Source organism: Diprion similis, chromosome 6, assembly GCF_021155765.1.
Source record: "Diprion similis isolate iyDipSimi1 chromosome 6, iyDipSimi1.1, whole genome shotgun sequence".
In the NCBI taxonomy this organism is placed as follows: Eukaryota; Metazoa; Arthropoda; class Insecta; order Hymenoptera; family Diprionidae; genus Diprion; species Diprion similis.
In genome coordinates, this window is record NC_060110.1 from 23,423,606 (window position 1) to 23,446,449 (window position 22,844).

Here is a 22,844-nt window from a genome sequence, read left to right on the forward strand (position 1 = left end):
GTGTGAATTATAGGCATTTTCCAAAATCATGGTGCTAGATACTTGACATAGTGCCTGATTGACAGTGACTTGTAATTCATGCGTGTACACTGAGTTGCCTGCTCACAGGCGTAAATCAAGGAGCGTGCAAGTGTGGGTATTTCTTTACTTTCTGTCATGCGGTACAAATGGTACAATGATGCCGGAGTAAAGTTAACCTCTTTGTTAAGCTTGACATTTCTATCAATGAGTATTAACTGAATTTAAATCATCTTTGGGCAAAAATAATCATGGACGTGGATCTGCTGCGGCCAGGAACCGTTCCGATTTCACCTGACACAATATTATGGTTCGAGTTTCTCTTAAATCCGTCTTTGCTCCACGAACATCTTTCCAAACCGTTTCCAGGTTAGTAATATATATTTCCTGCTAGTAGATATGTATTTGAAAAATTTAGTTTTCCATGATATTCACACAATTTCCTTTTTAGACCCGTCACCAACGGATCTGATAATAAAATTCATGACAATAAATTTGGAGCAAAGAGATGGTGATGTCAAAATTGTTGATGTCGATGCAAACGAAGTGCAGCAAAACATGATCAACAAGTGGAGTCTCAAAAATCTGGCACTAAAAATTCTTTCGCTTAAAGTAGCCGCCTATTTAAAATGGGACCTAGATAGTTTGGAAACAAAATTACCATTGCCAATGCAGATTTCACTACTGCAGGATCTATTTTACGTAGCCACAGAAACCATTGTCGAAATTCCAATGATTCCTGAGTACCAATTGAATTCTATGAGCGATCAGCTTCTTTTTACAGTCGTTCTTTACCATAGGTGGCATTTGAGAGCGATCGTTTGTAAGTCATTAAACAGTCGACAGATCAAACAGCCGTTTGTTCACATGTAAGCAGTCAACTACTGTGTGCAATTTTTTGTGCTCATTATAATTAATTAATTTTCATCTGTACCCAATATCATTCACCGGGTTTTATAACTAAATTTTTTTAGCCCGGGTATACAAGAGGTAACATATGTTCCTCCTGCTGTGACCGACGATATAATGAGAAAGTTGGAGACGTATCTTCCCAACACTATCAATACTCTGAATGCTGTTTTAGAATTAAATGATATTTCACCAAAGGTCTTATCGTTTGAGACATTTGTTATGCTGACTGAGGATAGTACAGAGTGCAAACAGAATTGGGAAAACATGTACAGTATAAGTATTGAGGAGTTTAAGTGTCAGGTATATTTAAATTTCCGCATATACTTGAGCTTTTTTTTTAATAATCTCGTAACTTTTTTTTCAACTTTGTTGAACCCTATCTTTCTTCTTTATTTTGTGTTGTAGCTGTGAATCAAAAAGTTGTTTGATATCGAACTTTTGATAAATGACAACATCATTCCTCTAATTCCTGACAGAATTTTACAATTCTTGGAACGATATTAATTATGTGTATGGTGTTATGTTGTACATGGTATGACTTATACTACATTATTAAATCATTTTGATAAAGGCTGGACCACAGACTTATATTCTATTCCAAATTTTTTTAAATCCGTCATCAAATATCATTTGCATTGTAATTTACGTATGTTTTGGAAGACAAAATTTTTTTTTACGTAAACTATTTTTCTATCAATTTACAGATACACTATGATCTTGCAGTATTTTATCTTCTCAGGGAAGATTATGAAAGTGCCAAACGACACGTTAGTGGTGCCAAAGAACTATTTCAAAAACTGGATACTTCTATTCCCTTGATATATTGTACAGTCCAAAAGGAATATTTAGAAGGTTATTGTTTGGCTTGTGAAATACCGGTGGAAAATATCAAGATAGATCTCGTGCAACAAATGCATTCATCTATCAAAGACCAGTATACGGTATGTACAATATGGATTTTAAAAAAAGAGTAACATGTATTCTCTACCCAGAATAAAATTTATATGTACTGTTTTAATTAACTGTGGTTTTCAAAATTATACTCAGACTCGAATTATATCACATACGTTGATTTTTCTTTCAGAACATCGTACAGGTGCTGCAGGCGGACAATGTGAGCAGAGAAATTCCTCAAGTTTATAGGGACAATTTAGAGCTGGATATACAGGGCGGAATGGTTAATAGAAAAATCATTGTAGCTCGTGATTTGCTTGTACAGATTCAGTGCCTTAATTTAGTCAGGAAGGTGCTTGAAAGCGAAATTCTCCTCGGTGACTACATTGCAGAAATTAAAACTGCAGGCACAAAGGGACTCAACACACTATTTTGGGTACAAAAAATTTAATAAAAATATTTTACATTTTATTTGACTTGTTTTCCAATAAATTCGCACCATTTTTCTTTTTAGGCTTTTGGTAGTGTCATAGACAAAGTGACAGAACTGGATAAGAGGCGTATTTCACGATTTTTATTGTATCTTGTACTGAGTGGTGAAATAGATGGACTTGCAAGTCAATTACTTGATGATGCTAATCTGCGATCATTATTCAATGAAGAAGAATTAGGGGAAGTTAAGAGAGAGGCCGAACAGAATGATCTTGAAATTCCAGATTTGTTAACAAACAATGAATGGGGAATCCAAACAGTGACCTACACACGTGAGCCTGAAACTAAATTCTTTCTGAACCCTTAATTTTAATCTAAATTTATCAAAATTATTATTCTCGTAGAATTTTGCTCAAATAAATTTTCCTGATAAAGTATTCCAATCACATGAATTTAAACTTCACGAGCATTGGCATTTCAGAAAACTCTAGAGTGGATGTCGGTGCTTTGGAGCAGCATATAATTATGTCTTACAACCCGCATGAAATACGTGAACTTTTAATACGCATCGCCAGTACAAATCGAAGGAAACCAATATGGCGAGTAAACAACTGTTGGGTACTTCCCATTCCTTTGCAAAGTGTGGTAATGTCATTACCGAGAGGTTTGCTGCAGGATTATTCCTACGTACTCCTAGCCAAAAGTCGAGAACTCGTCACATCCAAAGACTTTGTCGGTGCTAAAGAGATGCTGAATATCCTACAGCAGGAAGTGCAGCTGAATGTAGCTGGTGGCAACAGTTCAATATTTAAATTATGCCAACTTGTAGCATGGGAAGCATTGTTGATCGAAATATTGCACTGCCTCTACGTCTGGCCGGCCAATAATATTTGTAAGTATAATTTGTATTCGTTTGTTTTTGAAAAATATTAATGTGAACGATATTTCTCTTTTATTGGGTCGTACAAACGTGAGATTAAATTACGCTACGTTTTGATAGTAATTGCTCATAATATTAGCTACTTGAACTAGGAATAGTTGTTTAACATTGAATATAGATCCTACTTTTGCTTGTCAATTTACATTGATATAATTAATGAGTTAACATAGAGTTCGAAATTATGTACAACTGAATATTTATGATGCAGGTGACATGCAGACTTTGGTTGGGGAGTGTAAACAGTGTCTGGGTGCTTTGCAAGCTACAGATCAAGTTATCCCGCGACAAGAGATAATAGAATATTGCATAATATTTTTGTTGAATATGGCTGAATGGGACTATTTAACAAGTATAGAAAAACGATGGAGTTACGCTGAGTTAGCAGCAGCGATAAGCACTGCTTGCCAAGACATTGTTAAGCACAAAGGAAGTAGAAAGTTCCCCAGAGAAGCCTGGGACATGGGTAACGAATAACGAAAAATTTCACTGCGTGCCTACATCGAAAACAAAGTAAAATGACACAACTGATTCCCATACTTTTATATATCAGTTCTAGTAGTGTTTGGGCCTGGCAGTCAACAACCGCAAAAACGAAGCAGTAGCGGATCTAGTGCAAGTAGTGCTTCTAGAGATGCTATCATAGCTGTAAGTGGAGCTCTCAGTCGACTTCGAGAACCTACCGCTCTCACTGTTGTCACATCGTTACTGGCACGGCTGCATAACGTTCTCCGTGACGAGTCTAGCCTCGAGCTTCACACCCAATACTTGAATCTTTGGCCAGCTACCATTTCTAAGTATGATTAAGTTATGCAATTTTTTATTTCTTATCACAAGTACAGTAACAATGAGGACATATTTTTGAATAAAATTATTCTTTACAGTTCCAATTCGTACAACACGAGGACAATTGGGGAATTCTTGTTTCAAGTTTTGTCTCAAGCACTTAAGTATTACCCAAGCAATGTTTCTTGGTTAAAATTGATGGCAGATCTTAATTTTGGTAAGTCAAAGTCATGACTGATAAAATGTGAACTTTGCTCTTGCACTTAAAGCATCTTAAATCGCACAAATTCATCAGTGATAAAATTAAGCACCGTTTTAATCCACATTGCAAGGGTTTCAAAATGAGTAAATTTTTATCAGCACACAAAGTGCTAAATTGACATTAATAATCAGTCAATTCACCTTCAACAAGTGATTAGTGATATCAAAATGACTTGTTTCTAAGCGCGCCAAAATATGGGTACTGATGAAAGTTAAACACGTTTGACAAAATAAGTTACATCGATCAGATTATCAGCCTGTTTATCTTATGCATGTTTCAGTTCTCGGCTATCACGAAAGTGCCATGAAGTATTACCTTGAGGCCACGATGGTTGCCAGTGATCTCTTTAGTCAGCCTGTGCCACGCACTCAGATTGATGATCTCGTCTATCGGCGTATGATTAAATGCTGTGCGCACTTGCAGTGTTACACACAGGCGGCAGTGTTGTGTCAATTTTTAGAAGAAGTAGATTACGCTTTGGCGTTCAAGATGATGTCTAGCGATCAGAAGAGCTGCGCTGCAGCTGATGCAATGGATGCTTATTATCACTGTATATGGGACACGACGATTCTAGAATTTCTTATATATTTGCACACCAAACGAGGCGAGCACCACAGAAAACAGCTCGCGGTAGGTCAATCGTTGACTATACATACTGAATACTTATCTTTTCGCTGACCCTGATATGTTTTTATGCTGAAAATATTTTTTCTATTTCAGATCAAAGTTATAGGACTGTTAGAATTAAACTCTAATAATAATGAAGAAATTCAACGGGAAGCTGCAAACATTCGAAAAGCAAAATTTTTGAGAGCTCTGGCCAAACAATATGTGTATTGATTACTTTCATCAAAACATACATTGAAGTATATAAGTACTTTGAATTGATTTCTGTTAATGAATCTGTCAATAATAGACATTTTTAATATAGAACGTCCTTATTTTGAGACTAGCATACCTGTTGAACAGAAATATCATTGAGGCAAGAATAAAGTCGAAAATAGACTGATATAGTGATATATTTTTGCCCATAGCAAAAAATAATGAAGGGAGAGGAAATGAAGAACGAGACAGGCTTTAATAAATATAGTTTAATGTCATTGGTTGATTCATAAATTATTTTGTGAAATCCAAAGCAGTGCTAAGTATCGTGTCTTCTAGAATATCACAGATTAATAAATATATTTTATAATCTATATTATTAATGAAACTTTTCAACAATGCCAGTTCGTATCCAATATCTGAATAAAATACTCACTGATGGATCAGTCCAAAAATATATGAAAAAAGCATCAACTCGAATATGCTCAATTATGTAAACATATCTTATATGTTCAAATAAATAGCCTGCGTATAAAAAACGCGTGATCCAAAAATAATAATAATAATCATGTAAAAAGTAATGGAAAACAAAAATAATATATTTAAAAAAGATATATATATATATGTACATGTATATATAATATGCGATATTGTTATATAAATGCTTATATTCCAAATAGTATTTACAATTTGGATAACAACAAATTTGATGACAATTGAGTCACGGTAGTATATTACGTTATTTAGCACTATACACACTTTGAGCAAATAAGTGAATAGTGCCCCGAGGTACCAGCATCAGGTAGTAAGTAATGCTTGATGAAGATAGGATTTGAATGACGAGGACGTTTCCACACATCACTCGTCAGCTGTGACACTTCATTTCTTTTTAGCTCGATGCGTGACATTACCAGTCGTGTTAAGAATATGTGTTAGGACGCCGAATGCTCCGCCTTGAGTAAAACGAACAAAATTATCTCCCGCAAGCGGTCCAAGAGCATATAGGCCTTTAGCTGGTGCTCGATTAACTTCGTAAGTGAAATCGTCAACTAGTATGGGGTTTGATCGCCCGTCTATAGGCTTTGATGGATCTTTTCCCAGTCCTAGACCGCTTTCTTGCAAGAATGAAAGATCCGGTCGAGAACCTGTAATGTAAAAATTAATTTTTGCATGTTTGTGAACTATGAATCCAACATCTGCCTTTTATAAATGTAGATAACGTCTCAATAATGACGAAGAGTAACTTACCGATGAGAATCGCGACAACAGACACTTCAAACGATCGAAGTTCTCCATTTGGTGAACACAGGGTGACGAGTTTCGTCCCATTAGATGAACAGTTTGAGTTTGGATGAAGATCGACGAGAGTATAATTTGAAAGTGCCTGATATAGCGGATAATTCGTCCCTCCGTCAGCCATCATCTCATAAACTTTATGATATTCTGGGTACATAGAAGGAGGCAGCCACCTTAGTCGATCACTGCCGACGGATATTCCATTCTCTCCAACACCTTTTCCTCTCTTGTCATTATTGTTGGACCAGTATTCTGTATTGTTGTTGTTGTGACGAAAAGCGTGAAGAACAGGAATACCTCGGAAACGAGCGGCGGTCACAGCGTCCGCAGCGCTCAGACCAGCTCCAACGATCAGGACAGGATCTGCTAATCTGTCTCTACATTCTGAAAAATGAATCTTACCTTATTACCATATCAATTGTCATATAAAGCAACGACTGAACTCGGCACGTCAGAACTTGTGTCGTACAATAAGCGGGTATTTGTGCGAATTTCTGCATCAATTTACTGTGAGTAAAAACGTTGCTGCAAACTCCGCGATATCTAGGGTAAAAGTTACTTCAGCTTAAAAATTTATTGCCTGATTATTAATGAATTCATCACTAATGCAATATACTCACGTTGTGCGGCTGTATAATCGAGCTTTGTTTCTAGGTCATTCAAGTCGTGGGTTAGCCAGTTGGAGTTGGAATCTTCACCAGGTAATCCCAAGCGATTCGAGTGGTCAGATGCACCTGTTGCCAGAACTACCCTCTTAGCACGGTACTCAAATTGTTTACCACTCTCGTTTTCTACACCTCGTACTATCCATTTATAATCTGATGTGTCGTTCTCTGCATCGACATCTTTCTCATAATTTACAGGCCTTATAGAAGTCACTGTGGTCCCACTGTGAGTAGAGGCAAAGATGAAGCGACATTAAAACGAATTGTGAAAGGAGGATAACTTTGGAAGTATTTTTGCAAATTTAATATTCATGCGCACACCTACCATCGAAAGTACTTTTCGAGCTTCTGTATCCTCACGTAATCCCTGAAGTATCTAGCCACCGTACCAACTAGCACTCGCCCAAGTCCTTTATAGCTGCTAAGCTTCTCTTGAGTGAGGAATGGATTTGGAATTTGATCGCCTGTTCCTGTTGACGTTAAACTATGATCGTGCACTTCTCGCTGCTCTGCGTCGACCATCGTCTCCCAAGTCTTGATATCGAGACCGGGTAAGGACATCCACCGGCTGAGGCTGATTGTTAAGACGTTAGGATCCATTGCCTGGAAATGAAGCACATGGTGTTAAAGTAAGATGCAAAAAGTTATTCTTTAGATTCTCTATCCAGTGAATTAACTACATCAAGGGTAATGCACTGACCATAACACGATTGTCTCCTTAACATTAGAAATAATTACATCACGCTAACCCAGATAGATTAATTCTTAAGTGTCAAAGTTGATTGAAAAATTGTTGCAAATGGAATGTCAGTGGATCAATGCTACGTGTGATAAAAGTCAGGAAAGAATATGTCGGTAGAGTATTCCGCATACACCGATATCGGACGTTGAGTTTCAACAGTGATCAGCAAACTGATGAGCTTATTACACGACTTGGACCCATGACCTATTTTGGAGAAAATTTTGAAGGTAATCGCGTTAAGTAAATTTCTGGATCTGTTGTTTCGCTGATAAATAATACGAGTATGAGGTCTAAATATTATCGTAACTTGGCGCTGGAATTTATATTACCTGCCACGCTCCGCCAGGTGCGCCTTTGCCCAGGACAACATGATCAAATACTTTGTGGTCTTCTTCGCCACTTTCTGTGCCAGGAGAAAGCCATGTCAGCAGTGGTGGTAGATCAAGGCCTGCGTCTGTGCATGGATGTTGCAAGTGATCTATCAAAAGTGGCAGCGGTCTTCCACCATTTCTGCCCTCCAAGCCCAGCGAAAGAGTCTCAAGGCCCCATCGAGTGTTACATGCTAAGCCACTACTAGTTCCATTAGCAAGTCGTGCGGTCAGCATTTCATCACCTGGATGTGGTTCCCCTGTGTAATAGGGCCAATTTCCAGCCAGCATGTACGAAAGGCAAATACCGCTCGGTCCATTCCCTGAAAAGGGAGTAGTTTTTTATTGCACTTGCAGTAAGACTGCAGGAGACTGCAGGAATAGTTATAGAAACGGATTTACTATTGTATTGGCTCATACAACCGTTTCAGTGACTTCAAAAATTCAAAAGAAATTTATGACATCCAATAAGAGGAACTTCTTTGCTAATTGATTCATTTGAACATGAGATTCGGTATAACTATGCGATGGAAAGAAATGATTCTCAGCTTATTACATTTTTATCTCAAAACTGATTTAGGGCATTGACTGTATACTACATACATACCTATACAAGAGACGTATAATTACATTTTTATCTCAAGACTGATTTAGGGCATTGACTGTATACTACATACATACCTATACAAGAGACGTATAATTACATTTTTATCTCAAGACTGATTTAGGGCATTGACTGTATACTACATACATACCTATACAAGAGACGTATAATTAGAGTTCAGTCAATATTTGTTTCATTTTTATACTGAATGAAATGCACTGAATCTTCTGCACAAACATACATAAGATTTCTGCTTCGAAACAGTCTGGAGATAAATATACATGTGCTTTAAAATTACTTTTTGTATAAAATAATTTCTCCTCACGACATAAGTTTTGCCTCTGGATTATTATATTAGTATTTTGTACACTTAATTAATGCATAAAGTATAAACATAGGTGTATAAGTGAAATCGTCAGTGATAAAAGTTAATAATACTTTGTTTCAATCTTTAACTTTCGAAGGTTGTAAAATAAAACATTCGTCGTAACAATTACGACGATAACAAAGTTTTTGTCTTTTGTTTGTCGTTGTGCTATCGCATTATTAGGTATTCCAATTTGACCGACAAAATGAAAACAGGACCGACGAATTGTTTACTGTGAACATATACTCTTAAGCCAATTGTTTTTTATTTTAGCTTTTTTTTATTATTACTAACTATTGTATCTTGTACTACATAAACGCATTCTCATTCATATACACAATATCGATGTTGAACTTGCATTAAAGCAGAGGATAACATTAATTGTTCACGATATGCAAATGTGAAGCTATGCAGTCAAAACATATATATATATATATATATATATATATACGATGTTATAAACTATTATATCCTGTGAAATGCATAATAGACAAAGGTATGCAAGTTTAAAAACTATCATCATAGGGCACTTCTGAGCGCGATAATATTCAAGAGCGAACCGCAATGTAGGCATTATGCATGCGACACATCACGTAAGAGCGACTTTTGCAATCTAATTTTCCAGTTCCCTATGCTTTCATTAACGACGTAATACTAACTAGACAATTCTTGCCATACTTTAATTTCGCGTAAAACAGCGCTCGATAACCGGTTAGTATTGAGAATAATTCTAAGCTTAAAATAAAATCGCAAGCGTATCAATTACGGCGGCCATGTCGATTTTTGACTAGCATTTCGTGAATTTTCTTATTAAATATTGATCTAATGTTTTATTGAGAAATTTATTATAGTACTTGAATAAAAAAATCGTTTCTGTCTCATACTAATTTGAAAAACAATGCCAAATTAATAATTTTCGTAGCTAGGTAAATGATATTGTAAAAGCAAAAGAATTTTAGTCTTACCTACGATGACGACATCTTTGTAATGGATGTCATTTTCTGCAAGATGTTCCGTGTGCTGACAATGATGCTCGAACATTGTACCGAAGATTTACGAAGAAAATTTATCTTGACGTTTACGTATATGTATGTATATATATATATATATATCGTGTGTGTATATAAATATTAATGCATGTAAATCAGTCTTCCGGATTTCCGTATTATCTGCAACAGATGTGAAAAAAATGCGAATTATTATCTTTGCCGTAACGAAAGTAAAAATTCACAATATCGCAGTTATAATTTTTATTATTTCACAATATTATATACAGAGGAAAACTCTGATCTTCACGTGAACTCAAGCTACGGTTATATATTGATGCATTGGTTTTATCAAAAGGGAACATTCTCCTGTATATACAGTTAAAGAAAATATTAGGTGTGTACATATGTATAGTGCAGGAATGCACGAGTATTTGAACGGTCGGCAAGCACGTGCTTTTCGTGTCAATGGCTATGTTTATGAACCGTATAGATAAACAAATATATTGTTCGACATTTAGTCGTGATTTTCCTTGGCAAAAGGCAGAGTTCCCAATAAATATTTGAACACGGAAAAATAGGTAAATTAACGGTTGATTATCAGAATACAAGCAAACCGATGCTATTTAGGCACATCGACACGTGTTACCATATACTTAATTGAAAACGTCAATTCCTGTTCAACCATTCAACTGTCCATCACACAACTGATTCAATTATTATCGTTAATCACTATATAATTCCTCAGTAAGTACCCGCGATGACATCAAATTAATGAATTTATCACCGTTTATTACATTTTTTGAGGGAAAGAAAAAATAAGACATTTGTTCTGGTTACAAAAAAAAAAGTGGAAACAATTATTATTCAAAGAAAAAATTCGATAAATAATTCGCAAATTAATTTACTGATTTAACGGTTACATATAATATAATATTCGTGAATCTTACGCTGCGAAATTCGTCGAAAAGTTTTTAATAAAAGCGGTAGATAATTTATCGTGATAATTTTGCTTATCTCAGCAAAATGACCCGTACAATCATGAACCGGAATAATCTAAACTAAATGATTAGTTTTATCGTCGATCTTGCCAATTCAAGGGTTACAGAGATTAAATGCATACATATATATACATGACGGTAATCGTTAAGAATATATATATAGATATAGGTATACACCAATATCGAATTTCATTCTTGCGAATCGACATTGCGTGTATCACTTTCGAACTAAACTATAATCATACAAAATACAAACTCGGTGCAATTAAACCGGCAATTAAAAACAATTAAAAGAAACTTTGCAGCATGCGACGTTTAATTCTTCTCACTTTACATAGGTATTAATAACAAATAACCACGAATCGATATTCTGCCGGCTTGCGATTATTGTTTCACTTCTTCTGTGTCATCGATATTGATATAACGATAAATTTACGATCATTATTGTTATTTTCTTTTTACGATAATAAGTTGATTAAAGTCTCGAGATATTTGTTGCAGCAAATTTTGGCAAACAAAATTCATCTTATGCTAACATTTCATGTATACACATATATCATAACTATATGTAACTGATTTTATTTTCTAAACCACGCAGACTGCAGACAGTCCAGTTTCAGAAGAACCAAGGCTAATTTCTTTCTATATCTTACACCTACCTAGCGGCATGCATACATTATGTAAATACATGTGTTTATTCGAGGATCGTCTAGCCTAGAAACTCACACAGTTCTCCGAAAAGTTTGGCGTCTTGCCTATTATCTATACGTGTATATGGGTACGTATACTTATAGTCACTACCCTCGAGGCTGTCGGAGAGGTCTAGTCTCGTTTGAACCAGGTCAATTTTTGCAACATTATTTGCAACATGGGTAAAAAAATTTCCCGCCTCTGTTATTCCGTTGCAATATGATCTATTCCATATACATATATTTTCACAGATTTTATATACTCTGTAATCGAATTCTTATATACAGGATTCAAAATCGCACGTATTTAGAAAAGAAAAAAAGAAAATTTTTTATCTTTTGGTTTATTAATTTTCATTCCTGACCGCATATGTACAATGAAGTGATGGGTTACTAAATAATTTTGTCCGTGGACGTTTTTTCTTTTTCTTTTTTCTTTTGTATGGTAATAAATTATTTGCAAACAGCCATCTAATATGTTGAATAATTTTATCCAGTTACATTTACATCTGAGACGAGCATCAAGTGAATGAATCCTGGCACCAACAGTTTCTCTTGAATCAATTAATGAATCCCGTAATATTATATACGTCATAATAATCATTAGAATTGTGAAATTCGAGTCCGTTAAATATTAAATTGACTTCTGACGTAAGTTTGAACAGGTTTAATCTATATACGCACGTGATGTATCTGATATGCGACCGTAACATTGCCCCTGCTTGTTTAACGATGTGCCTAACCGGTTTTAGGCATAATTTAACCCACGCATAAAGCAGCTACTATATGTGTACGATTTCCCATATATGTATAGTACAGGGTATTCAAGGGTATGAAAAAATGAACCCATCGGCAGGTTTATTAAATTCGAAGTCCATTCGTACCGCCTTTTTTTTAAAAACACCGCGTTTCGTGTTTTTTGAAATGAATTTTGAAAGAATTACGTGTTTACCGTTTACATCAGATAAAAATTAAATTTTAGCTAGAATTTAATAAACTATACCGAAATCAAGTTCACTTCTTTCCGTTCGGACGTGAAAATAAAAAGAAAACAATTACTCGTATAATATTTGCAGTAAACTAAATCTGAATAATAATATATATATATTTATATATGTATAACGTTTGTAAACTTGAACCTTATCCCCTGACAATTCTACAACTTTCCATTACGTATCAAACTCGTACGTACGTAAATACGTATAATCGCGATTCATTCATTTCTCGTATTATACTCTACCAATTAGTAGCTAAAGTTTGATTAAAAAAAAACATTAAAATACGATTATATTCCGTACAAAGTGCACGTTCTATAGAAATGATGAAGCGTAGGAATTCGGTTATGATATTGCGTAAGAATTATTAATAACTTTAGACCATCGTTCGCAAATTTTTTACCATTCAAGGTATAAGAGGTCAACGTACCATAGAAAATAATTTATGCATTATTTATTTATACTGTGAGTTATACAATATAAATTTTTCGTATATGAAATCGCATGTCTTAGAAAATTCTGCGTACAAAATACATCGACTCACTTTATATACTCCGCTCTATATTCATACTGCGGACAAACTCTTTCGCCCTGCACATTGTCTTGCACTATACACAGCAGGGAGTTTGATCACTCGGCTAATTATAGCAATTACACCATGATTTAACTTGTCACACACACGTATGTAAGCCCAAGTCGTTAATAATTCTAAAGAAATGCGCATGGCTAGAAATCAATCTTTCATATGTAAAACTAGCTCGAGAGTGATTTTTTACGCTTGAATTTGTATATTAGCTTTCCTGTATAAAATTAATTACTGCGATTATATTAACAATGTTGATTTTTCCTATGTATTTAAAATCTGAGATCATTATTCTCGGCTAGAATCATATAGTTTTATTTATCGGAATTAATAATCGTTATACGATACATAACCGTATTAATTAACACACCTTTATTCATAAGATTCTACTTAGACTGTGATTACGTTCCTCAATATAAAACAGTTATTATAGAAGTGTAAGAGAAGTATTTTTGAAGAAGTATTAAGCCCTGAATCTGAGGTACATATTATACATACTTGTGTATATATACCTATACCTATACCTATACGTTACATGTATAAATTACACACACGCGCATAATGTTTTAGTTACGCAACTATACGAAACTGGTCTAACGTATATAGTTTATATATAAGTATGTACAGAATATTACACGCGTGCTTATAATACATAACGTGACTCGGTCTTTTGGTAAAATGATACAATAAAACGCGGTGAATATACAATTGTGATATTATAATTTGGAAGATATTCAATCGTCGTTCTTTTAATACCATCTTATAATAGAGAAAAGAGAAGAAAATAAAAAATAAAACCGTCAACGTGTGACAAAAAAATTATTCTAATATAAATTACGTAGCTACTTTGATACTCTAGTATGTATGTACCTACATAAATACGTAATTTCTCGAGATATGAAGCTTAGTGCAAGTATCTACCATATATCTTCACTGACATTATGTGACAGCAATGCATTTCGATTAAGTTGAAATAAAAAAAATCTTCGTTGATACTAGCAGTAAAAACATTAATCTTTTTCAATGATTGGCGAATCATTATCTTTATCTTGCTTTTACTCGAACTGCAGTGCTTAAGATCGACGAGGTCTCTGTAATGATGTCACTATCGTTACATTGATGTACATACATAAGATAGCAAAAGACAATCGAGAAGGTTCGTTTTTGCAATGTTATGTAACGAGAAAGCAAAGTTAGTTCTTGATATAACAAGGATTGCGCAGCTGTTTCTCGTTTACATAATTTTCATTTCTCAAAGTCTGTCTGGCAAAAAAATTTGATTTCACATCGCAATTATGAGTATAATATGAAGATTTTTATTTCAAGTATATTATCATACACTGTGTACACCGTAGATCCGAAGATGAATGACACAGGGTTCGGTAAAATATCGAGATGATATAATCAAGAATTTTAATGAGTCGGTGAAAAAAATAATTTACACAAGAAAAAGTAGAGACGGTTTAAATTGATAAGATATTTTCGTTGCGGTAAAGATTATGTATCGGTATATTACATATTTTAACTTCAAGCGATAGAAGAAAAAAACTCAATATAATTTATTATATACGCTTGGCTAATATTTTTCATGCATTATTTAATTTAGCAATTATTTCCAGCGTGTAGTAAACCTTTGTCAAACTCCTTGTTTTATCAACTTACTGTTGAGAAAATAAAATAGAATGGTTTATTTATTGTACGTGTGTGTGGGTGGCGGCGTGTTTGCGTTTATCGAATAAATAGTGAATAAAGAAGAATGATTTAACAGGGGTACGTAAGTCTAAATTTACATTCAAACGAATATTCCGGAATGTTCCAAATCGCTCTGCTTGGGTATTAAAAAACTCAAGTTGAAAAGAAATTCCTGAACTGTTCGCTTAAGTCAGCCAAATTAACTGAAAAACATTTAACATCCATCAATCGATCAATCGAATAATGTGATCGTTTTATGATCGTTTTTAATTCCACTCTAATTTCGTGAATGAAAAACTGTTACGTGCAGACTTCAAATATTTTTGAAAAGTTCATCTTGCCGCAAATGGACAAATCGAATTACTCTGATGACGAATTTCGACTTCATTGTATTACAATTTTTATATTTTATAAAAAAATTGCTTTTCAATGTCGATAGAAAGCGAAAAAAAATCTGCTATTTATTCATGCGCTTAGATAATTAACGAATCAAAAGCAAGTCAGAATATTTCCATGTAGATATTTTTGTTTGCCCTTAAGAATTTTTTACACTCTATTTTCACTGTAATTGTATTAAAAGCGTGCCAAAGTTCAACCGAAGAGTGACTGAAATAAAAATTTTCGACTCCAGCATTAGAATAAGACTGAAATTGAGAATATTTTTTACTCGATGGAAGTTACACAGGAATTCTAAAGTCTTTTCTCTCCCTCTGATTGTGAGAAAGGTGGCGTGATAACAACTTCCTGACTTTTTCACTTAGTCATTGTCAACATGTTCTGTTCCGCACTTGTCACCGCAAACAGCAATGGAAAGTGGAGTAAAACGGAAAAAGCAGCTCGAAGAATCGTCAGCAATGTTATTTAGCAAATGATAATGTAAAAACATTCTTTGTCACATTAGTTATAAATCTGAGCAAGTTTGAAAAACACAAGTAAGATATCGGCAACTCGAGAAAAGATTCTATAATCAGAAAAAGTTCAAAACGATTAAACTCTGTTGATTTTCAACCGAACCTCGTATATCCGGGCTTAATTTTTTGAAAAACATTAAAAAGATTCTTAGATTATATTTTAGTTATAAAGCGCACGTAAATGTAATTCTTCACTGTCTTCCGTTTATTTCAATTCAAAAATTTCGTAACAATTCTTAGTTGTTTGTCATAGAAATTCATGGAATTACTTTCACCAGGTATCGCTGTTTGAAATTTTCCAACAAGTCGATTCTCCGTCTCACCTCAAACTCCCAATCGCTCCCGATCTCGTTGCCTGCTTCGTCGCATTTCCTCGACTGCCAATAATGCATTTACCTACAGCCAGGCTTTTTCCTCATAAATCAGAGACCTTCGTTTCGCATCAACGAAGGACGACATGCTCAACGAGGAAATTGCGGTGCATATCCTACATCTCGAGTGATCTGACCTCACGACCAGATTTATCAATGCCAAGTCTCGAATGTGTATATATATGTAACAACGCTTTAACCGATAACCGTGTCAGTCATTAATTGTCCTTGTTAGTTTTTCCGCCACGTTCATGGTCCTTGTTAACTATATACTCGTGTCTGTATTTCCGACTTTTTTCTCTTCAACCTTTTGTTGGGATGGGTGTGAAAACTAGGAAGGATGAATATTTCGAATGCCCGTTATACCGAAATTTTAAACATCCAAAAATAAAGTAGCGAAAGATGAGTTGTTCGAAATCTTGATTTTTGAGTTATTCTACTCAGTGACATTTTCGAAAATCAACATTTCGAACAATTCAATTTTCGTTACTATTTTACTATCGCATGTTTCAAATTTCGATATATCAGCTATTCAAAATATTCACGAGGATAAAATTCTTGTATTCCTTGGACAGTAGTTGTTTTTCAATTACAGTTTTTGTTGAAAACAATTGTGCGCAAAAATCGATATTCCCGAACGTTTTGTAGATCGCAGTAGAGTAAAAAAGATAAGTTTAAGAATAAAATCGATTCAATGATATACGAATAATGAGGCGAATATGTTGTGCCTTGTTTACCAATATTATTAAAAAAGGATAACAGCTGTGTGGATTATGTAAAAAGTTAGAGACCAATGGAGAAGGACGTCTGTTCGTATGATAAATTATTATACAGTCAAATACGTTATAAATCATGAAGAATTTTTTCCTCATATTGTGGTTTGTATGATAGAACAAGAATCTTAAAATCTGCGATCCTCTGAATTTAAATTGAATTGAAAATATTTCAAAACTAGTTAAATATATAATAATAACTGAATAATAAGCGCAGGTAACGGTTATTACACAAGATAATATATGAAAATTTATGCAATATCTTTATCTGAAATATGATTCGCGTATATTTCATATATGTGCCTGACTAACTAGTGCCAACGGGGCTAAAAGTGCGAAATTAATATGCGGAATGACTTACACGTAATTCATCATTTTTAATGAGTCATGGTCGAAAGCCGCATACAATTAACCGCGTTCAGCGTAAACGCTGCAGGCAATTATCACGAGCATTGCAAAAACGACAATCCATCTGGCAAGATTAATTCGCAGATTATACGGAGGGTGAAAAATTTTTCGTCGTCGTTGTAAGAAATCTGTGGAAAAAAATTATTTCCTCGTGTATAGAAAAATTGATTCGACTCTTACTTTCGACCATTTACGTCATAAATTGTCTTTCGCGGTATATTTATTATACGTCATGGATTCGCGGCGTACTACCGAAAGATTACAACGAGAGCGAATTGTTATCACACATTTATTCAAAGCCGTATAACGCGTTTACATAGCACTACAGTATTCTACAAATCACGTTATACATACCAACTGTAATTCAAAATTTATTTCACGCACGTAGAATCAACGTCCAGCTGTATAATTGCGTCAGCTGATTACACGAACGGATTACAGTCAGCCGATAAAATATGAAACGTAGATATAAAAAAGTGTATTAGATAAATGATATGCATAACAAGGAAAGAATCATTCTAGAACCACTCGTTATAGATAAATCGTGATAAATTCGCTACAAGTATTAAATAACGCTGTATAATCGTCGTTGCGAATTGATTCGGTTAATGTACGTTGATTAATCCTTATACGACCTTTAAATCTCGACGCAAATTCTACCCAAGAGATAATAATGATAATAATTGTGCGAAGAAAAGTCGAGAATTGTTTGTTTTGATGTTATTATCACACTTTCTGCTTTTCCGCGTTGGCTTATTATTATGAAGAAAAAGAGAGAGAGAGAGAGAGAGAGAGTTTGATTATATATTGATATTTAAAAGCCAATTGTCTGTCTCTGGGGTAATAAATTTAGTTCCTGACACTTTTAATTGATATTATAGTCGTTAGTCTTTGCGCCGTATTATTTTATTATTGTATTTTATTATATAGTGATTTAATAGTCTGTCAAGTGATCATATGACGTTTATATGACACGTGCCAATGACAAATTTGCCGCAAATCAACTTGAGTAACTTTCCTCGTGATTAATATAGTCGAGATGAAAGCGTTTGCACGAGCTGATTTTGAAAAAAAAAAAAAACGAAAACAATCGTTATTGGTATAACTTATACGTATCGGTGATTAGATTTAAAATCAATCGTTATCTACTCGTGCTTATTACCGATCTCTGTTTACCGTGTACGTTAATTTAGAATTTAATCTACGTGTACTTTGATTTTCAGCATACATATGTTATACAGGCTTAGTCATTTTATGGAAATTTACCGAGGACTCGATATGTAGTTATTATTGATGTGATTGTGTGCGAGCAGTAGATGAAAAAATGATAAAGTCAAGTTATCATCCAGCATGGAACAACGACAAATATTTCCTTAGTTCATCAAATATTTGACAGAGGGTCGCATTCTGTAAGAATAATATAAACCATCACGTGCAGCAGGTGACCGAAAAACTGCATTGCAAGTCCTCATTGGTACTTGATTGGTGATAAATTTTTTTCTTCTTTTTTTTACGCCTCTCATTCGTATCGAGAATTATTCATGCTTTTATTCATAACTTCAGATTATTTTTGATTGTGAATTTTAATCACAAGGATTATATCGAATATGTTTAGCGTTTAGTTGTTTCCAAGAAGAAATTAGAAAGCGAGATATTGTATATATAATTAGACCATGAGATTTTATGATGCGTGATTGAAAATTTTCAACTTATTTGAATAAAAAATGAAAAAGTTCTACGCAGTTAACGACGATTCGCAAATTCTCCGATTAACACATCGCCTTGAGTCGCTTTCCGCGAATCCATACACTCGGCTTACTTTTGCGGGTGTTCTGAACTCCTATAATATCATGATATAAGGTTTCACGAATAGTTATATGGGCGATTGAAAAACGCGAGCGCCAAACGAGGACCGAAACTCGAGATCTGGGATTTCCGAATGTCGAGGAGTTTGTATGTATGTACATACATACATGAAGTAATAAAAACCTCGACTATCCTTCGTTCCAAGTTAATTCACGTAAACGTGCAGTAAGAGCTGGACTAGTGCCATTTATTATCCCACACGTGTTGTATGTAAGTATATCAAATGGTCCAACCTTGTCGAAATGTCAAGTGTAGCCGCCTCCGTGTAAACCTAAGAGGTTAAACACCGCGCAAAATCAGAAAGGATCAAAATCAGAGCGTGGTGTGAGTATTATATATATACATCATATATATGGTGTGCCTAGAAGTGCAGTTTTTTTCACCAAAAAAGTTTTTCTCTAGCGCTGGACTGGACTTAAGTAAGATGCGTACCAACGGTGCCAAAATACCCTAGATCGGTGGTGATTAATTGTTGTGACGTTGAATTTGCGTGGGGTGAAAATGAACAGCACTTTAAATAACTCACACCACAACTATATACATGATGGCATTACTAAGCAGGGTAGCGTTTACCAGAAAAATAATTCCCTAACAATATAGAGATTTTTTTAGACAGTTGGTACACATCTCGTAGAACGTCAGGCACACCATGGATCAGAGGCAAAGAGCCGGTGGTCAGCCGATTTCACGTGATTGAATATATACGTTTAATGTTATGACGTATATGTGGGCGGGTTTTATCAGTAGCCGAATCTCAAGTTCAATGATAAAACCGAAGACCTTGATTCCTGTAGTGAATACGTAGTATTGGTTTAGTATTAGAAACGAACGAGCTATGCTGCGATCAAAGCCCCTTGCTTGCGTAAAGATTGTGAAAATCCCGCTTATAACTAGAAACAAACGATAAGCGACACGCATTTATTGCGCAATACTATAATATACTAAAAGCCCGTTACGGCTCCGCCTGAAAGTATTTTCAAATGCTTTTTGTGGCGAAAGTATTAGACATAGCCAGACGTTTTAGTACCTACAGCTCGTCGATATCTTGAAAACTATTGAATATGACTTTCCTCTATTTGTAAGAGTTTAGTCAGCGTTCTTACGAGTGTGTGCGATCCCCTTTCGAATTCGTTTACAAATATTGTTATATCTAAAAAATTATTCACATGATTGTAACAAAATATAGCCTAATATCTGGCCAGAAGTTTTAACTGTTGACAGAAAAAAAGTAATCAAAATCGGTTCAGTAGTTCCTCGACTTCTAAGCGAATATGCGAACAGACAGAGAGACGTTGAGTTGTATAAGGAGAAGAAGATATGTAAAGGAGATGAGATGAAAAGAGGTTCGTCGAACAATCTAAAATCCTTCTAAGTTTCATTCCTTTGGTATTATATAACGTCCTACGCTTTACATTGAACTGTAGGTTTCAAGGACCCAACGACGTTTCGGTTCACTTCAAGATTTTAATCTATGCGCTTAAACCGAATAGGAATATATTACGTATAATATATAGTTATGTTGCGCGTGAATGTCTGCAAGGTGTAATTGGACGGGTTATTAACTTGATCGTTTGTTTAACAATAAGTCGTAAACTAGAGACACGATAAACGATCCCTCTTGTAAGTACCTAATTAATTTTTCCTGACCATATTTTTCCGTATCTCACCAAGTCGTTTTTTTCACTCTGGGAGGATGTAATATATTTCCGTTTTTACCCCACTTGTGTTTTTCTTTTCAGGTTTCGGGATGTAAAAATTACATAAAGGGTTATCTTCTTCTGTCGAATTAGCGCGAAGAACATGAAACTCGTAAAACTTCAGAGACTAATCGTCAATCGCGAGAAAGTATTTTAAAATACAAAAGCGTGGGACTAGAACGTTTGTTTTCTAGAAATATCGTCGTATTTCTTTTAGAACTCATATTTAACAACGTTTTGGACTAGTTTTGTTTTCTTACTTCCTTCTCTTTTCTAAAACCGACACCGTCACGTGCACTGGACATTCGAACTAGTTTTTTTTTTATTTTCTTTTTTTCATTTCGTACCACATGTGTGACTATACCTATAATGCGAGTGCGTAGTTATGTACCTATAGTGTAGAAATACATAGTTCTCCACAATCCCTCAAGCTAGTCGATCGATAACGTATACCTATATACACATATTACGTAGTACACATGTACAATATACATACATATGTAGATATAGAATAATAAAAGAATGTCCGCAAATACGCGTGAATGAAAATTATATTCATTTAATTTGCCCGACTTGAAAGGCCGGTGAGCATACCTTTGCAAAAAAGAATGATAATTTATGTAAGATTGTGTAAGATTTATGCATGGCCAACCAGCTTCGACAGCGATTAGTTATTTGCTTTCAAATATACGTACAATGGAGTCTGTAATATTAACGTCATACTTGTATCGATCTGTTATGGTTTCTCTATTTTCACGTCCGTTACATCAATAAGAACGTCTTACATAGGATATATTTGAAATATGCATATCACCGGGTTCGATTATAAGTCGTACCAACCTATCTCTAGCTGCCCTTCCGCAACGCGGAACATCGATTCAAGCGATATTAAAAGTATTACGACGTATCGTAATTTTTATCACGTTTATCAAGCTGCATATCGGGCTTCGTTCAGGGGATGACATAATTTTTGTTTTATAAAAACAATCACGAAGTCAAATATTGTACAGGTATAATATATGGCATCAGGTGAGTGTAATATTTGAATTTGAATTTAACCATGGACTACGTACGGCGTCTGGATAAGATGGTTTGTGTATGGTCTAATGCGCGTCTAAGAAGTATATATATATGTAACATGTAAGTAAGCGCCAGAGCGGAGGAAACACATATGTCATGGATATTTGAGATGTTATGTGTTTTTACTATAGTCGACTTCCAAGAAACGTGCATAATCATCATAAGAATAAAACGAAAATTCTCACGGTGTTCTCATATGCAAAAAAACTGAGGCAGACACAATAACCACTGGTTTTTCCTCGTGAATTGCCTGCGGCTTGTTGTACACCACGTTGCGTAACGTAATTGACTTTACAGCGAATATAAGCATGATGCGGTTGAAAAATTGAAATTATGTGAGTAGATAATGCGTAAAGAGTATAAAAATACTTACCTATATGTTCACAGCTTTTGCAGTGAAGCGGTTGCTAGAGAAGTATAGTTATATGTTTAACAATAGTATTAAAATAGTATTTTTAATACCTTTTTTTTATGTTCTTTAAAAAATCTCTATATATTTTCAGAGAAAAATATACGATGTATTAGTATGATATTTAAATGTGTGTATAAATATTTTTCTGACTAATTATGAATGAATTAGTTTTTATTAATCGTTTTTTACTGTGTTTGTTTTTTTTTCGATAGTAAGACACCGTCTGAATATGAGTGAAATATAATAATTGCTTATTTAAAAATATTTATTCTTGA

The 22,844-nt window shown here is 34.6% G+C and overlaps 2 protein-coding genes across 3 annotated transcripts; one reads left to right on the top strand and one right to left on the bottom strand.

The window, feature by feature from the left end:
- Positions 1-175: 175 nt before the first annotated feature.
- On the top strand, positions 176-5,482 carry LOC124406450 (integrator complex subunit 8). Of its 2 annotated transcripts, none has more exons than XM_046881860.1 (12): positions 176-387; positions 470-887; positions 993-1,230; positions 1,635-1,871; positions 2,015-2,260; positions 2,339-2,588; positions 2,738-3,148; positions 3,405-3,659; positions 3,747-3,990; positions 4,078-4,196; positions 4,522-4,875; positions 4,962-5,482. In XM_046881860.1, the coding sequence occupies exons 1-12, from the start codon at positions 270-272 to the stop codon at positions 4,994-4,996; spliced, it is 2,925 nt and encodes a 974-aa protein (XP_046737816.1). In that variant the 5' UTR covers positions 176-269; the 3' UTR covers positions 4,997-5,482. The 2 variants fall into 2 exon arrangements, with proteins under 2 accessions (XP_046737816.1, XP_046737815.1); XM_046881859.1 differs by having other exon boundaries at positions 4,522-4,871.
- On the bottom strand, positions 5,318-22,693 carry LOC124406452 (oxidative stress-induced growth inhibitor 1-like). The gene is made up of 7 exons (XM_046881862.1): positions 22,531-22,693; positions 10,071-10,274; positions 8,096-8,457; positions 7,350-7,627; positions 6,980-7,248; positions 6,312-6,743; positions 5,318-6,208 (listed from the first exon to the last, which is right to left on the bottom strand). Exons 2-7 carry the CDS (start codon positions 10,144-10,146, stop codon positions 5,943-5,945), a joined length of 1,683 nt encoding a protein of 560 aa, XP_046737818.1. The 5' UTR covers positions 10,147-10,274; positions 22,531-22,693; the 3' UTR covers positions 5,318-5,942.
- Positions 22,694-22,844: the final 151 nt, after the last annotated feature.

Bases quoted from the DNA above. Each gene is read 5' to 3' on its own strand.
- LOC124406450 (XM_046881859.1), top strand. From the start codon at position 270: ATGGACGTGGATCTGCTGCGGCCAGGAACCGTTCCGATTTCACCTGAC. The intron at 3,660-3,746 runs GTAACGAATAAC...TTTATATATCAG, and splicing joins CAGAGAAGCCTGGGACATGG to TTCTAGTAGTGTTTGGGCCT. The intron at 3,991-4,077 runs GTATGATTAAGT...TATTCTTTACAG, and splicing joins TGGCCAGCTACCATTTCTAA to TTCCAATTCGTACAACACGA.
- LOC124406452 (XM_046881862.1), bottom strand. From the start codon at position 10,146: ATGTTCGAGCATCATTGTCAGCACACGGAACATCTTGCAGAAAATGAC. The intron at 6,744-6,979 runs GTGAGTATATTG...TTCATTTTTCAG, and splicing joins CGATTATACAGCCGCACAAC to AATGTAGAGACAGATTAGCA. The intron at 6,209-6,311 runs GTAAGTTACTCT...TTTACATTACAG, and splicing joins TGTTGTCGCGATTCTCATCG to GTTCTCGACCGGATCTTTCA.